The 18,500-nt window shown below is 39.9% G+C and overlaps 1 protein-coding gene across 1 annotated transcript in view; it reads right to left on the bottom strand.

Annotated features, from left to right (window-relative positions):
• ANK3 (ankyrin 3, node of Ranvier (ankyrin G)) overlaps positions 1–17,900 on the bottom strand; it is a gene marked incomplete at its 5' end in the record, with an annotated part of 68,315 nt that extends 50,415 nt beyond the window's left edge. The window contains 5 exons of the mRNA XM_008940720.1: positions 1,202–1,426; positions 8,804–8,910; positions 14,743–14,830; positions 16,013–16,024; positions 17,777–17,900. Coding sequence (XP_008938968.1) covers positions 1,202–1,426; positions 8,804–8,910; positions 14,743–14,830; positions 16,013–16,024; positions 17,777–17,900 — 556 coding nt within the window. The remainder of the gene's footprint in view (positions 1–1,201; positions 1,427–8,803; positions 8,911–14,742; positions 14,831–16,012; positions 16,025–17,776) is intronic.
• Between the last annotated feature and the right edge of the window lie 600 nt (positions 17,901–18,500).

Raw genomic sequence — 18,500 nt, 5'->3', positions numbered from 1 at the left:
CTCTTCCCAAATCAGACTCACTTAAGGCCTGTAAATACCTTCTCTACCACAGGGTTGAACTTAAAGGACTGTCACTGTGTATTAAAATGTATTTGATGCAGTTGAAACACTTGAAATTTAAAAAATTACAAAAGCACAGAAGTTATGAAAGCAGAATGCTGGCAGTGAATTTTACATGCCTATAAGCACAAGGTAGTAGCAGAGCTGTATTAAATCAAGCCACTATGATTTTCTTTCAGTGACATAAATCAACTGAAAGCTTTAGAAAACTTAAAATAAAATGGGAATAACAAAAAATTGGAAACAAAAGAAAAACTGTAGACATTCTGTATCTTTTCCGTACGTATCCTACCCAATAAATTTTGTTCCTTGTGGACCAAGCTGCAGGATTCGGCTAACCATGCTCTCACCCTCATTTAGAGGGGGAGGAGTGTTTGGAAGATGCAGTTTACTGAATAACATCCATGCAGCAGGAAGAGAAACGAGAAGGGGAAATTAGGAACAAGCTGTCATTCCCGACAGAACCAGCAGTTTACACCAGGGTGCCACTCATGGTAATGAACAAAATTTATAATTAGGACAAAAAAAATAAAAGCCACATCATAGTGGATTGTTTCCTCTATTTTACGTTTTAAAAAAGTCAGTTCCTAGTATTTGTGCTATTTGATGCTCTACAGTAAGTGCTCTGCCATGGTTCTTTGTGGCTCTGCTCCACGGGACCAGACCAGGCAGCTCCCAGCAACTCCAGCAGTAGCTGGGCACAAGCTGTGCCATAAGGAGCAGACCTCAATACTTGGGTCCTTGTGGGTAACTTTAGGACACTTTTTTTGTGACAGTGATGTTTCTCCAATACTCTAGAAGCGAGAGGGTCAAAACCTGTCCTGGGTTATAGGCGTGTGACGACTTCTGACTTCAAAGGCAAGTTGCATGAGTAGACGGGGGTGGGACCTGGTGTTTCATGGCTTTCCTTACCTTTGGCTCCACCCTACAGTCAGCACAGAGGCAAAGCTTCCCTTAAAATACAAGGGTAGTTTCTGGAAGGAATGGCAGGTTGGCATTTTTTAATACTTCAGATTAAGTAGCCTATCTTACATACTCAGATGAGGTAGAGTTAGTGTTTAACTACTCGGCTCCACAGGGTAAAGGAAATGAAAGGTGCAACATGAGTCTAAAGAATAAATTCATAGAAAAAAAAACTCACCCTAAAAATTGTGCCCCTGCTGGCCCCATTTCTACAAGTCTACTTGCTAATCCTTCTCCTTCGACCATCGGTGGTGGGCTGGCCAGCTTGTGCCTCTTTACCAAGCGGCAGGTGATGCGGGTTGGTGCCGTACACTTGCGTGGTGGGATAATGATTCTCATCCCATGATGACGACTGCCCCTCATCGAACCCCCGCGTGCATCAACCATAAAACTAACCAGGAAACTGTGGGGAAAAGGAAAAACATCAGTGAAAATGGTTGCAAAGCAAGCAGACGATCAGCAAAAAACTCAACTGCCACGGTCTTTAAAGCGTTATTAGAAAAGTCCTCCCGATCCCAGCTAAACTAAAAAGAACATGAAGATTCTTTTAAAACTTATACTTACAAGTTAAATATTGGTTATCAAAAGCAGGAATTGCTAAAGGTCTACCAACATCATGGTGAAACAAACAGGTGCTGCTGACTAATTTGGATTAAAAGAGTACACAAGTAGTGTATTAGTAGCGGTTTATTAGAATTTTAAAACATCCCTCTGTTACTGTTAGTTCTCCTGTCCATAAATAAAAGTAATTAGCCTCACATGCAGAAAGGAACCAGACAATGTAGAAGACTCAAAAATGCTTATTATTTTGGGGATCTCAGTCTTCAAAACCTCCTCACAGTGTCCTTTCCAAACACTCCTGATGACTGGCAGAGTGCTGGCACCTTGGGTGACAATCAGTCCAGGCTACTAAGGGTTTCCACTGATGGGGAATAAGTGAGACTATCAAGTACAAAACATTCTTTAGGCTGCTGGCACTCCGCAGGGAGTCATGCCATCGCTCCTCTGGGAAGAGGACGTCCATTAGCAAAAAGCAACATTAAAGAAAAACCACATTTGCCAGTATCATTCCAATGCATAATTTTCCATTTAATAATAGAAAGGTAAGCAATTATATTTTTAAGTGGCGAATGGTAGATTTTAAAATAGAATTCTTTTTATTAGCAAGGAAATAATGAATATCAACAAAAATAATCGAGAATAGCTGTGGTTTATTTCATTTATGATAGACTGAGAAACTGCATGTGTGAAGTGTTACTATCTTCAAGAGAACACTGAAAGTGAAGCCTCCTCCCAGAACCAAAACCAGACTTCACCTTCTTTCAAATCCCTGCAGCAAAAATCCTTCCAGTTTATAGGGATCAAAACATACAGATTCCTGCAGGGTTTAACAGCTGGGGGCAGGTGGGTGATCTTCTGGTGCTTGAAAAGACCTACCTCTCCTTTTCCTCTATACCATAAGCTGCTGAAAGAGAAGAGCTTCAGGTAGAAGATGTAATAACAGGCAAGTATCAAGACAGACAGGAGTTACCAACTCAGTCTTGATGCCAGTACTTTTTTTTTTGTTCTCCTTCTATAGGATGTGCAGATGCTGACACAGCTGGCACATCTGCTGCATGGTTTCGGTATTTTCAAGGCTGTTGCCAAAACTTCCAGATCTTAATAACCCAACTTTCACATGATTCACAGGTGAATCCACTCAGTTTCCTGGTTCCCTCCTGTAAACTGAACTAAGGGTAAGAGCCAATAATCCAAGGGGGGGGTCATGAAAATTCATTTAAAAAGCCCCCAAGTCCTCTGAAGTATGAATGGGAATTTGTGTAAGACTGCTACATATGCTTTTGAGACCAGCAGGATATCAAAAGTAACAGCTGATGTGCACTGGCCAGGCCTGCAAATAAGCTGCATTTGGAAATCTGGCCAACGTGGGTGGGAAAAATCTGCACAGAAGCAGGAGTGTAATCAAATCTTGGTATTTAGTGGTCTGCAGGAGACAGGCGGGAAGGGACACAAGCTGTAAATGTATCAAGCAGAACAGGAAGGTTGCCCAGCTGAATCCCAGATAAAGAAACTGCTAAATTGCCTTTCTTCAAAGAAAATTAAATGAGTAAAGATGGGGAGATGAAACAGCCCTCTGAGATGACCCTAACCACAGTTTGTAATTTCTTGTGCTCTAGGCACTTTACAGTACTGAAGCATGGAACAAAATTCACAATATTTCATAGTAATTTTCAGACAAATAGATAGTATCTGCATTTGTCTCCTAGATAAGCACACTGTACACTAAAGAACAAATACAAATGTTGATGCTGGGGTATCCCAGTTTCTCATAAGAGGAATTGTTTCAGTGGGACAAGGTCTTTGCTGAACGGCTAATCAAGAGTTTTCTACAAATATTAGATATATGTAAAAAATAATATGCTCAATCTTTATATTGTAAGTTATGTTCATCTTAATGTTTATACATCATGGGATCTTAGATGTCTATAAACTCTGTTGACTGGAACACTTCGCTGTTTGCTAACAGAAGGCTGCACCAAGCAGAGACACCAGCTCTCAGATAGTGTGGGCTTTTGGTTCCCTCTGCTCTGCTCACTGAGCACTTTGAGCCTCTCAGCATCTTTATGTTGGTTTCCCTGCCTGCAACTGCTTTATACAGTGCGTGGTGAAGGCTGATGGTGGGAGGCAAGTACCACTGAGCAAGTGGAAGGGCAGGTCAGTAGTTGGTCTTCAGAGCTGGCAAGGAGCTAGCTCATGACTAGCTGTGAAAAGAGTTCAAGACAATCCATTAAAAATTATTATGAAGCAGAATGAAACACTAAGTAGGGACCCACAGCCCTCGGTCATTGAAGGAGCAATACTGAAAGGAATCTGTTACCATTGGTGTTTTGGTGGCCTTTTAAAAGTGTGCTTGGTTTTTGTCTGCAGAGGAGGCCACTTCAGACGACATGGTAGCACGAAAGGCAGAAGGGTGGTTGGCTGGAGCATCCCTTCAGGGTTGGTGCTGCAGGAGCTCCAGCGAGACCCATCTGGTTCATGCGCCACGGAGCAGTCGAGGAGCCTCCCAGGGAGCTTGGCAAGGCTGGGCTTGGTACAAGCAAGGCTTTGGAGAGCTGCCTATCATGTACACGATTGCTGCCATGTTCAGTCAGCTCAGAATTAATAAAAAAGGAGTTTATCATGTACTGCAAAAATGTCAAATCTTGAATTCAAATAGGATGTTGTCCGTGTATCCAAACTATTTAAATGACACGGGTATGCAAGAGTGGATTGTCAAAAATCTCTAGGCACCCAAATCAACTGACTTAAACTACTCATTAAAAAAAAAAAATAAAAAAAAAAAATCAATGGAAGTTAAAACTAAGTACCTATAAAAATGAGGTCCCAAGTTCTCAGGTACTTTCGGGCAGTAGATTTCAAGGTCAGTTCAGCCTTAGCAACCTGGGGCTTAGCACAGTGCTTGCAGCAAGGGCAGATTAACCCTTGACATGAGTCTATGCCTCACCACAGGAACCAGCCCATTGCAGAAGTCTACACCATGCTGCAGTCTTCAGTGAAGACAAAACCTTAAGCAGATCAGCCTTTATGCATATTGCTCCCATATAAAGGTAATCATTGCCAACAGCATATTAATTATTTCCTTGTTTAGTTTTCAAATAAGTAATTTGCCATTTAAAACAATAACAGTAATTCCAAACAGTATTTCATGCACTTTCTATCAAAAAGATTAGTAGCTTATGCTTACCTAAATTAACGCTGCACTAATAATGGAAACTACAGTATGATCTCTAAAACACAACGCTAAAAGCTAATGAGCATTTCTACTTGAATACATGGAAGGGATGAGGATGTGGGAGGATGCACTACAAATGTCTACACACACTCTGTGGGAAAAGAGTTAAAAAAAAGTAAATAAAATGAGGATTCACAGAAAGCACAGAGTTATCACCTTGAATCATACTGGGGGAGTGGAGAGGAATAGCTGCAAAATAATTTAGAAAGCAAATGGGAAAAATTAATATAAGATAATTAGAGGCAAGCAACAGAAAATATCAATAATAAGCACGAAGGAAAAGTAACAATCAGAAAAATAACAAAAGCAATGCATTTGAAGGTCCACTTTAGAAATTCTTTGGCTTTTGCTTTACATATCATGTTCTATGTCATAAAATATGCTATGCATGGAAAAAAATCTTAAATGTTCGTTTCATTAGTCAGCACCTTAATTTCTCAGAAAAATGCAGAAACGCATGGAGAAGAGAAAAGCATTTGCAATTTACTTAGGTCAACAGAGAATTTATTGTAACACAACTTCATATTTAATTCCCCAAACATACTCCACTGTGCCATGGAAAACCAGGTCTTGCATTTTATATAACAGTTTATTTTCCAGAGTATAATGTATAAAAAGATATGGATGGCAGGACACTTGAAAGGAGTATCAGTCCATGCCATTCATTGCACTGCTTTCAGAAATGAGTTGCTCTGTGTGTACCCGAGGTTGGAGTAAACTATAATTAATCGGATGCATTCCACATTGAAGACTGGACCCAGTATTTCTGAGTTTCTCCATACGAAAGGCAGTGTGACACACAAATTTCTTTCTTTCAGCTCAGAAAACCAAGGAGTTAAAAAAGGCAACATGTAGAGAGCACACCCACATTTTAGTTTGAGGAAGTTGCACGAGTAAGCTCACATCTGAAAACCAAAGGTCATTTTAATGAAGGGTCTCTACCCTTCCAGAGGCCTCAAGATTCATGACACATTTCAATGTCCTGTTTACCATGGACGCTGTTCAAAATATATGCTGGCAAAACAACAACTTATCTGAACTCAAAAAGAAAAACATAAAACATTATCTTGGCTTAAAAGAAGGAGAAAGCAGAAGAGTCGAAGTTACTGCCAACAATTCCTTCTCTCTTCCCTGTTTACTCATACGTCACTGGATCTTCACATCCTGCTCCCAAAATTCCCCTTCTGCCTCAGCTAAGGAAAGGGATCAGACTTTGACGCTCTCTTGTAACAGTGGATAAATGAGGAAAAGCACGACCAGAGGGAGCAGACTTCATTGGGAGGAGCTCTCCCGGCACGGCCCGTCGTGGAGCCTGGGGGAGCTGAGGAATGCAGAGTGGTGGGGTCAGGCCCTGGCCGCAGGGTGACCCGGCCGCCAGGGCTGCTGACAGCAGCCACCCCAGCCAGCGTGTCTCTGCCTATGGCCACAGAAAGAACCGGGCACAAAGCCGGGGATGAAGCACCACGAGCAAGCAGCAAAGGAGCTGCTTTTCAGGAACAGGCTGACCAAGAGAAGTGAAAAGTCGTGATCCTTTTCCTATCTGATGTGCTGAGGGACTGGAAGATGTGAAGGGATCATCTGCTGATTGCCCCTAGATGAAGATAAAGGGGAAACCCAAACGGTATCATGTTATAATTGAACAGAAAATAAACAGTGAAGGAAGGGGTTTCTTTCTAACAAAGGAACTGAGTCATCAGAGCATTACTTCTGATGGACTTTATCTGTCAAATCAGAAATGTGACAGGTCAGAAAAGCTATACCTATTTGGAGAATAATTTGTTGCTCAGATCCCCTCCCTCTCCTGCAGCCCCACAGTTTGCCCCACTGCTGCAGCTCTGCAGCCCTTGGGCAGCAGCACAGGCCACTGTGGCAGGGAGGACTGACATACACAGGGAGAAAACCTGAAGTAGTCGATGCAGAAGTCTACAGAATGTAGGTGTTGGAGGCTTGGAATCACTAGTGAGCATGCTGAAGAACAAAGGGAAGACGAATATCGTCCAAGAGGACTGGCAGGATGCAAACTTCAGACCTACTTTGTAGCAGGATGATAAGGAGCCAGAAAAGTTTAGACTAGTCCAATGTCAATTACCAGAAGTATTTAGGAATAATTTATCCATCAACCTATAAGGACCTAAAGAATAATCAAGAGATTACAACTTTACCTACCACCAGTCCTTAAAACAAAAACGATCCAAACTGTAAGTCCCAAAAGTAATTACGTCAAATGAATTTAACTTTCTTCTTTGACAGGGTAATTTACCCAGTGGATTTGTGGAAGTCCTGTCTTGGTAATTCAGCAAGCAATCAAACAGTATCTACAGTAGAGATAAGATAAGTGCACAATCACCTGAGAAGTTACCTCAAAAGAGATACCATCAGTGCTTTACTGTTAAACTGAAAGGAAACTTCCAGAGGAGATTTCACTGTGATGTCCTGGGCCAGGTACTAAGCTAATGTCTTCATTCGTGAGTTCAACACTAGACAGAAAGATGATCTAAAAAGTCTTTGGAAAATAGGATCAGAATCAGAAGCTATCTTGCTATAAGGGAAAAAGAGTCTGGAACCACCAAACTGAAATACCAAAAACCCAAACGCAAACAAAGCGAAGGAGTCAAACACATAAGCACAAAACATAGGAAAAATAACCAGATTGCAGAATTCCAGAAAGAACCAAGAAATTCTAGCAGATTACAAACATCTGTAAAAGGAAACTGTGGTTACCAAAATGATAATTCTCATTGTGGTATTGCTTAAGATTAATTATGTCATGTGTCACACAGAAGATGTAGAAATCCTGGCTTAGAAATAAGCCATCATCTAAGAGGGTGTTCTCCATGATTACTATTGATATGATAAGAATTAAGTTTAATCTGCAATAAAGACATATCAAGTTGAATATCAGAGGAAGAAGTATTGTAAAGGACAGTGAACTGAATCTGGAGAGCTATAGAACCTCTTACTTTTAGTGATTATGAAGAAATGAAACGTATTTCAGGAATGACCTGACTACATTTTATCTTGCTGTAATGCAAACTGGCATGATAACCAACAGACTTTAGCTTTTCATACTGCAATTCTTGACACTTCCACTTTAGCACCGACCATATGCAGTGTTTTATCAGCTCAGGACCCAAAAAACCACCATAAGATAGATCCATTCAGCAAGAGCGGGTGCTTACGTATAGTGTGGACTGTAGCTTTAGATTTGTGGGACTTGCTGCTGTTTTGGAACTGAAAACTTTTGGTATGTGCTGTACTCATTTTCATTCTAAGAATGTAATTAGTCACAGAATGGGGAAGTAAATTAAAAAGGATATGAAATTTTATGCCCTGATCATGCAAATTAAACAAATATTTATACTAGTCAATCTCATATGCAATGATTGCTTTCAGTTACACATCTATTTGTAAATATTTACAATAGGTGTTCAAACATTGCTACTTTTGCATTTGAATCGAGTCTATTGTCAAGAAGCACCACAACTACAGTGATGACTCATAAGTTAATTAATTTTACCACTAAAATCAAACTATAAACACTGGACAATAGGAAGGAGTTTGTAGGTATAAATAAAATAACAGGTTAAATTAAAGCCCTTCATTTTTTGAAAGAACCAAAGCATAATATTGTGTCTCTGATTCCATATTCCAAATAATGTAATACAATTCAAGAAATGACCTATGACACTTAAAGCAAAGCAGAAGCAACAGAAAAAGCAAAACAGAACTATTAAAGTAAAGCCTGTTTGGATTACAATGTTTTGGCATTCAGAAAATTCAGTGCAGAAGCAAGTTCTTGGTTTGATATGCAAGAATTTAGTCTGACTCTTGTTATTAAGCATCCTCCTTGAAGTCAGTGTGAATGTTGCCACTGGCTTCAACTGGAGCAGGAATAGGCACGTTATCAGGCTTTACAGCAGGCTGTATTCTTCAGCTAACAATACACTTCCACATTTAAAGATAAAGGAAATCTGTTAATTGACCTACCCAGAATGGATGGGACTTGAAACAAGGTTAACATTGTCCAAGGTGTCTGCAGCCCAGCTATAGTGTCTGAGAGAATCAGAATCAAACTCCCTTTGAAACGTCAGGTGCTTAAAAACATAATGGAAAAAAAGAGAAATTGAAATTTCAAATTAACATGAAAAACACTTATATTAACAAGCTTGAAGTTGAGACGTATTAAATTTAGATCTGCCCCCTTTCCACATAACAGTGCTGATATCCCAGGTGTTAAATTACTGCAAATCCAATAACAGGAACATGGAATCCACAGATAAATTAATCTTATGTATCTTCACACATTTTTTGCCCACTTTTCCCACTCCTTTCTGTTACAACCATGTCTCTCTAATCTTTATTTGTGCAAGGTTAGAAAGACTGAAGAAAATATTAGCATTTGTACTGAATCATACACCATTTAGACAGGCAGCATAATATTCCCCCACAGAAACCATCATTGGGTAGATCCTTATTCAAGCAGAACCTGTGAATAACTTGACTGAGAGTTTAAGTGAAGCTGTGAATGCTTGGAGGGTTTAGTTTGCCTTTAGACACATACAACCAACATGAAGGCTGTTTTCTGGAGTGTCACTGTCCCTGCTCATCTCTATAAAAATAGCTTTAACCCTGTGAAGCACGGGCACACTGGTGCTATAATTAACTGTCCCATCTGACAGACATTGAGGAGTAATTTGTTTCTCCTTACTGCCCAGGGACATGCGCATGTGTCCTGTGCCAGGCAACAAGATCTCACTCTATAAATCCTCTTATCTGTGTAGCAAAGCCATTCTAGGAAACCATTCTTTTCTCTTTGTTTCTTTTTTTCCTAGGAATTAAACAAATGAAATCTTCTAATATCTTATGCCCCTATTTCCAGGGTGGTATGAAAGCTTCTAAAAATGTAAGAAGCACCATTAGAAGTTCCATCAGTAAGTCAAGAAGCCCTCATGCAATAGATACAGGCTATCTTCACCCAAGATCATGTTGAAGATGTCAGTGTTTCCTGTAAAGTAGGTTGTTTTCTGCTTACAGGCAAATACATCTAGAGAGAGCAGAAGTCAGTTAAGACTAAAACCTCATGGGCTGTTTCCAAATCAATTTCTGTGGGTTCAAGTCACACGCTTCTACACAGGGAAGTTTTATTATTTCCATGTTGGTTTGGTTTTTTTTAATGTACTGGTATGTCAGAGTGGTGCAAATAAATCTGGCAAAGTCAGTTGCAAATACACAAAAATACTTGTGTTGAGAAGTTTCCATGAGATAGGCACGCAGATAGTGCTCTGTTGTTGGCCAAAACCTGCAACCCTCCCATCATTCTGGGGTTTCAAAAAAAATTTTCTCCTTAGACATTTCTTTTATTTTGAATGAGCATCACAGGTCTCCTCACAAAAAACATCAAGATTACAATTTACTGCCAACTGATAGAAATATCTGCAGGGTACAACTTTGCTCTGTCATCTGTCCAGTACTTTGGCACATGGCTACATGGCTCCTTCAGTTGCAACCTTAACTCTTTGATTAGAATCGTTCATTAAACTTTTTGATGGAAGTAATGTACTTGAAACCTGTTGGTTCAAGCACAGACAACAACAATAACAGGCAAACTTGCATATATTAAACACCACAATACACCATCAGACTTAAAAGATAAAATTAATGTCATTAAAACAATGGCAGTTAAGCAACAGCAGTGGATTTAATTAACACGATTTTGAAAAACCTATCATAATTTAGTTTAATGAAGGCTGTTTTCTAACTCTTTCCAATGGAACACAAGGGATTCTCCTGCATTTTCTGAAGAGCCTGACATTTATGCAGGGAAGCCAGCACTGTGGATTTCTGCTATTCCAAATAATCTAACTTTGTAAGAGCTCATGCTGAGTATGTTATTACTTTTGATACCAAATACTGGTCCCAAGACAGTTGGTCTCAGAGGCTGTAAAAATTTAGATAAACAAAAATAAATGTACTCCTTTGCTCGGTGGTTTACATCATCAAAACCAGAACAAAACAAAGAGATGTGTAAAAAGGACCATGGAATTTAGTGTTTGTCATTCAAATCTCTGCTAAGCCATAACGGTATCACTGCACTGAGGCCCAGGCATACACCAGGACACATATATTAACAAATAAACATGAGCTCATGTTTGCAGTAACAGATAAAAAAGGCTAAAGTTCCTTCAGCAGTGTGATGAAGAAAATTAAACACAGGGCCACATAATTTCCAATACCACCAGTCAATTAATCTGTGCTAAATTCTCACACTCACCGAGTTGCTGTAGGTTTGCCTACACACATACATCGGGTTCCTGGGTCTATTCCTTTGTCCTGAGGTATGGAATATCAGGTGACTATATTTTTTGGTTCATTCCTTTCTGACAAAGTGCACTCCAGCAGATCTTTTGGACATACAGCAAAAGCACAAAGCCTGCAGCTAATAATTTTGGCAGAGAGACGGAGTAGGAAAAGCTAATAGCTGGACACATGCATCTTACATGCAACGCACATCTGTTGATCTCATTTTGTGAGTCTGTTGAGGTGCTGGATTTTCCAGGCAGCCAAAAAAAGAAAAAAAAAATCTTTCTATCTATGTTGCAGTATAAGCAGTCCAGAAGATGGGACATCATCAGTGACATCAAGTCACAGGATTTATCCTATGTTTGGACAGGTCCCAGTGTACCCTCCCTGGACCAAAAGAGATTAAATATGGATTGCTAAAGGGTGTGGCATCACTAGATGCAAATCCATACATAAAAATACTAATGGTTCTGCTGGCAAGGATCCTGCGGGTTTTTTAACTGAATATCCAGGCTTTGTAATGTCAAAGTTCAGCGGAAGAATTTATGCTTCCTCCCAGATGAATTTATCCAGACAGAAGAGATTCAGCAAGCTGCTATGTAATGGACAGCCTGGTTCATCTTGCCTTTGGCTGATTAAATTCAGAGGCTGAAGTAAATTATTCCATGGAGAAAGTCGTTCAGATTTTGTCTAAGTTGTTGCGTCCATGGTAACGCACCAGGACACAGAAATTGTAACTTTGCTTCAGCCAGGTTATAAATCACAGTATGCTCTGGATTCGGACTTCTCTGTTGAACAGGTCAGCAATAAACCACTGAATGCAAACAATAGAGAATATTGCTCCTTCTCAAGGAATTATTAGAAACTCAATTCTAATACCCAACGTGTCATGCTGGCAGTTATGTTCAGTAAAAACTATTTCCAAGTCTTCCTTGTTAGACTCTCTATAAACACTCAAGCCTCCCAGCTATCTGGCGGAGAGGTGCTCATGGGATTTTCTGTTTTAACGTGATCAAGAGGTTGGCAAACACCTCTTACTCTTTTGTGCCCTTAGATTCGTGATAAAATTAATTCCCTTTACTCTGAGACTTTGCTGTTGCCATGAACCCCAGACAGGCCTGAGCTTTATAAAAGAGAAATGGAATATGCAGGCAGGTGATGGCTCACTCCTCCAAAGTAGTGTGATACTCCAAAACAGCCTTAACCCCTATCAGTTTCCAGATGGACTTTTAGGGTATCAGTTTTGACTGACAATGATCTTTGTTCCTGTGAATTCCATTGGTAGAAAACAGCGTGGTTTTCCTACCACCAGAGCAGAGATTATCTAGAAGCTCAGAAATGTACAGGGTGGAAAGGGAAGAAGAGAGGCAGGGGTATTCTCCATCTCCCAAATCCATTCCTCCTGCTTCAGCGAAAGAGCTGTAAAGCTTACCACCATAGGGCTGGGCTGAAGAACACAGGAATTACACAGGATGAATACTGTCTTTGTCATGACTTCAAGGTTTGTAGAAGCTGTACCAGGAAATTTTAGCTGGGCTCCCTTTTTCATGAAGGCAGTCTGTTACTTTACTGGCATTAGTTTTTCAGGGGATCAAGGTTTTTATAACCTCTCAAGACAAGACTGACTTTTTTTTTTCCACTACCACCTTCGCTATTCCTGAACCCCCTCCTGGACCTGGGGAACTTGAAGCTTGTCTAGAGGATTAAGATTAGAATAACATTTACAACTAGACTGTCATCCAGTCCTCCAGCCTGGCTTCATTTTACTTGACAGATCTGGACACGCGTTAACCGCAATAATTGCACAATTGTTGCTGGACAGAAACTGGAATCACAAAAACATGAAGACTAAAAATGCAATGAAAACAGCCTACACTACTGCTCAGCACCAGCACTAGAATGTTTTCCTATCTGTTGCCTTTTCAACTCAAGAACCAGCACTGCAAGAAAGCAGAGGTCCATGACCCCTCATAGGGAATATGAAGTTTACCCTAAAGTAGATGTCCTGTACAGGAGGTGGTGTCACTGCAACATCTCCACGTACAGATAAGTAATTCTGATTTTTCTAGTGGAATTTTGCAAGACAAAACAGGTTAATGATGCACATTTTGAACAATGTCCTTCAGGAGTTATTCATCATAGTGCTGGTTTTAAGTCTCGTTATGTGATCAAATGCACCCTAGCTGCTAAATCAATGCCACCTACTTTGATGGTTATCACAAAAATGGTCAGAATCATAAACCAATGTAATATATTTTCAGAATGAAGAGTCTTCCTCTCCTCTAAGATTTCCATCATATCAGGAAGACTTAACAAAGGCTAAGGAGTAGGGAGTGTCAGAGTAACTTTACGTTTTTGGTCCTGAAATACCATTCCTTGTTCCCAGTGGCAGTAGTTTCAGATTTTATTTTCTGACTTCAAAACAAACAAAAAAAAGTAACAAAATTACTGCTATGCAATGTTCAGAAACTCTCATTCGATGGCTGTTGCACATCAGGATTATTGGATGTTTACAGCCTTCACTGGAAAGTAACAAGCTAATAATAAACGTTCAGTTGCTAATGACAGAATCCAATTTCTGTCATTGTCATAATGCTACCAAAACTGCATGCAAAAGCTGTAGTAAATCTGGATAATTTATGCTACACTAGAATTTACAGATTAATTCAACCAAGGTTTAAAATGCATGAGTGAACCCTTTCCCACATGAAAGCATCTTCTAAGACCAATAACCCCCTGTGCAGGAACACTTGCCGCTGCTGAGAGGTACCTCTGTAAAAAATGCAAAAGACAACTTCTGTTTCACTACAATCCACATTATGCTCTGCCAGGACATAAATTACAGTTTCACTCCAAAGTCCTTTTCATTCCCAAGTAAAGATATCTAGGTGAATTTTTGTCTAGCTTCCTAGCAGATCTCTGGCTTCTGACTATCAAGAAACTCTTGAGGAATTCAATTAGATTTGAAAATCTGAAGCAAGTCTAGCAAGCAAAATGCTGAGGAACTCAGGAACAAATCGTGCAGTGCTCCAGCATCTCCAGCATTAGCTTTTGGAAAGACTTTCCCACGCTATAATCAAGTAAAAAGACTCTGCTTTGGTTGTTATTAGTCATTGCACAAATGTTTGGAAGATGCATAAACTTGCTGCCGGATAATAGCTTAATCTTTACAAGGCCAAATTCTTTCCAAGGGTGGAAAAAGCAGGACAGCAGTTGGAGTCCCCTCCATAGGGACAGAATGGGTGAATGTAATTTCTGGGCTACACAGCACAGTGGAAGATTGCTTAGTGTAAATACATTGCTCCCAGCTCATCAAAGCACTCTTAAGTACACACGTAACCTTAAGCTTACAGTGCTCCCATTGACTTTGACAGACAACTCCACAATCAGAAAGATAACTGGCCCCTTAAAGGCCCTTTTGGTTTGGGACTTGATCACCCTGTCTCTTGCAGGGTCAAAACCACCATGTGGTAAACCCCCATGATTTTTTCCTCTCGGCTCCTTTCTTCTCCCTTTTCAATAGTTGAGAGTAGTGATAGTCTGTGCAAGCATGGCTGAGGGATAGAGCCTGTCATCCTCTATAAATACGAAGCACAAATAACTGGTGGCAGAGACAGAGCACATACCTGATCCTTTGCTGGTACCAGCAGTTCTTCAATCATCATGCTGTCTCGGGCATAAGAACTTCTGTTCAGTGTGTAGGACCTATCCGAACTGAAGGAGCGGAGGCTGTTGTATTTACCATTTATCATAGAAAGGGCAGATGACAATGAGATGAACAAAAAATAATAATAAACAAAAATTAATACATGCAACTTCCAGGGATAGCATAAAATGGCAAAATATACATAATATGTGAAATAAATACAAAGGAAAAAAATGGAATAATAAATACTTTGCTGTAGTTAAATATCCCCTTCCCTACGATATACTTAAGCGACGTCACAAGAGATGTTTACAGCTTTGGCAGTAGTGCCACGGCTTCAGAACAAATCCAGAAAAGTGTATTCAAGTATTTAGATGAACTTTGACAATGTCTTCATGCTCTCATCCTGAAAGGAGACCCATGAGGGCAGGTCCTGGGGGAGCTGTGGGTAGGTTACAGTGCCTGCCCATATGGCTCAGACTGCTGAAGCAGGTTTAACTAAGAGCGAGTTTGATGTGTTGCCGCTCTCTTTGTGGCTGAACCACTTTTGACTTTGTTATGAACACCCTAGTTATTCCTTTAGTTAGAAAAAAAATTAAAATCATTTTGAAATGAAAGAAGAAAGAGAAGAAAGTCGCTCATTGAGGATTAAATACCGATTGCAATGATTTGGGGGTTATTTTTGTGCATGTTAGACTGTTCAGAAATAACTATGATCACTCTGAATGTGTTGCAATTAAATCAACGTAGGAGTGTGTTACACTTAACCCTGGAAGATACATTATGGTATGTGGTAAAAACATGCTGCATGCCTAGACATGCTTGCTACGTGACAAAAAATAAAGTGGTAAAAAAAGGTGAATTAAGAAAAAGCAACATCCAACAACATATTACACTACTGAACTAGCAACACTTTTCAGACTCAAAACTCTGCAACTCATTTCATGCATTTTGTAGTTGTTAATTGAAGTTTTCTAGTCCCTTAGCACACGTTCTTCCTTGTGCTGGAACCAGAACTGGGAGCTTAATTACACACTGTAGGCAAATGCTAAGCAGTCTTTTACATGATATAGGGCATAAAGAAATCATGTTATATTTGTTATAACAGAGGGATATTCTCTAAAGCTGAGCCCACTCCCCTCCACCCTCCTGCCCCAAAATAAAAGCATATAAATTTTCCAATGCTGAAGAAAATGAAGATGAGCAATGGCAGCAGCAAAAAGATGTAACACGATGCCGTGCCTTCTTACCTGACTTTTGGACTAAAGCAATTTACAGTGGAAAAGAAACAGGAGAAATAGAAAGCAAAGAATCAGACAGGAAAAGCAAGATGTTATGGCTGGATGGTTTATATATTTAATGTGTTTATTTCTTAATGTTACACTCAGAATCAGCAGTAAGATAGTTCCACAGAATACTTTTTTTTCTAAATAAAATTCTTCACAGGAAAAACTCTGTATTGTCTCCTCTGAGCATAACATGTGCAACGTAAAAAATGAGTTACGCAGCAACAAATAAATAGTAATGGCACTGCTAAAATCAGAAGCATGGGAATCTTAGATTTCTCTCAAAGGAAAGATAAGAGGTTGAGCTCTCAGATCTACCTAGCAGATCCTGACTGCGAAATTCTGCTGTCCCACCTGCACAAGAGAATATGAGCAAAAGGCATCTGGTAAATCAGTGCCCAGCTCTGTGCACGAAGCCCACTCCTTCTCCACCACCCCTGCGGTGCTTCAGGACTGGCCACATCTGACACTGCTGTATGACAACCTTGCTCACGCCAACTTCTGTTTAAAAGCAGCTTGGTTAATTAACTAAGTGACAAAGACACAAGATTCTCCATTCAGATCTGGTTTTGCTGATTTTCTAGCTAATGGACTATTTAAACACTTTTTGGTATTCCTTGTGAATTGTATTATCACGTAAATCCTTATTAACTTACCTAAAATTTATAAGTGAAGCAAAACATGGCTGGGCACTAGCTACTAAAAAGCAAATTTGCTCTGCATGCTTGCATTTCTAATGCAACCATAACAAACAAGACTGAAGGGTAGACATCTAAGCTTTACCTTATGGGAGTTGCCATTTGCTGTTAGACAATGAACTCATTTTTTAAACTACAGCATAGGAAAAAGTCCTCAGGGCTCCAGCTTATGAGGTTTAATTATTAGCTTCAGTACGATTCAACTGTCAGTAAATACACTGCAAATCCACAACTGTGGAAGTAATCTCTGCCCATACAGCTTTAATTGTTTTGAGCAATGCACACTGTAGGCTTTAGCAAGGTTTGAAAAATGAAATCTAAAATCTCTTGATCTAGAAACACCTGAGTTGAAATCAACATTAGTCAGATCTTATATTAAGTTTACAACATACTAGTTGGTTCACAGAAACTTTGGCCTGTTTTCTCTAACACGTAATCTATTTCCTGTCAAATGAAACCCTGCAACAAACTTAGGGTACACCTGCTTTTTTTATTTCTGGGAGCATTTTTCTTTCATATTAGCTATGTCAGTCAGATTACTCACTAGCACCTTTAAAGAAACAGAAGCACCAAAATAGCGAAATGACTGTCATTCATTTTTTCTGGCATTTACACTCCTTGGCTAAAATAGTCCACTAAGGAACACTGTAATGTGAGTATAAATCTCACCAGCAGTAGTGAAAAGAAACCTGGTTTTGCTGGTGTTCTAGGTCAATTCGCAGACCATTTGCAAACTGTTAGCAAAAAAAAAAAGGTGCCTTGGAGATGTTCAGGCAGTAAGCAGATACCAGAAAAAGTGAACAGTTAGTTTTCTGTATCGTTGCCATAGGAAGCCAACATGAATTAAGAATACAAAAATAAAACTGCAATGAACATATGCTTTAAAGGCTCAGTATTATCATAACATGGAAGTACACCCCCTCTACTTCGTTTCAAAATAGACTCCAGCTTTGTGTGAAGGAGCAAGCTTGGTTTGTAAAAACTTTTAACTGTGGTGACAGGCAAACACAAGAAACAGCAAATACAATACCTGGCGGAGCGGGCTCCCAGGCTAAAGCCCATGTATCCTTCAGCAGGCAAAGAATCATCTCCCAACTCTTTTAGATCCTGGGGTCCAAGGTATTTGTCCGTATCACCTGTCATTGCATCCTCACCTGCCGGTACAAAAGCCAGGCTGAAATCAGAAGCTTCATGTATCGTAAATGTTTGTGTGCTTAGTAACTCATAACGCCCTTCTCTGCTCACCAGCAAGGAATCAATCCCGTCACCCCCACTTTCCCTAAGGCTTTTTCCATGTGGCAAGTCAATTATCCACCCTCTGAACCGGCCTGAGAAACTAATTTTATTGGGGGCAAACGTAAGAAACAAAACTCCACCCTGATGTAAATCCAACAAAGTTATATGAGGGCTGACTTTTGCCCGGCTGTTTAAAGCAAGCTAAAGGGCTCTTCTGTACTTTGCACCGTTGCACTCGCTTTTACTTTCCTTACCAAAAAGCCCAAGCTGACAAACTAAAGTAAGGTTATTCTGTGAGAAAGAAAAAAATACCACACCAAACGACAAAACAGGTAAAATAAACACTTGGCTGTGAGAGATAGCCTGTTTGTCCACCAGTACTGCAAAGCGAAGCCAGCTTGAATGGATTCTGAGCAGAAAAGTCCCGCCTTCCACCTTAGGTATTCCTCCATAACTTTGGCAAGTTTCAATGGAGGAGGAAAACTTTGGACTTTTTTTTTTTTCCCTAAGAACTGCTT

Source organism: Merops nubicus, unplaced genomic scaffold (assembly GCF_000691845.1).
Source record: "Merops nubicus isolate BGI_N331 unplaced genomic scaffold, ASM69184v1 scaffold95, whole genome shotgun sequence".
Lineage (NCBI taxonomy): Eukaryota > Metazoa > Chordata > Aves > Coraciiformes > Meropidae > Merops > Merops nubicus.
Note: the sequence above shows the minus strand (reverse complement) of the source record. Positions and strands in the feature narration are given on the sequence as shown.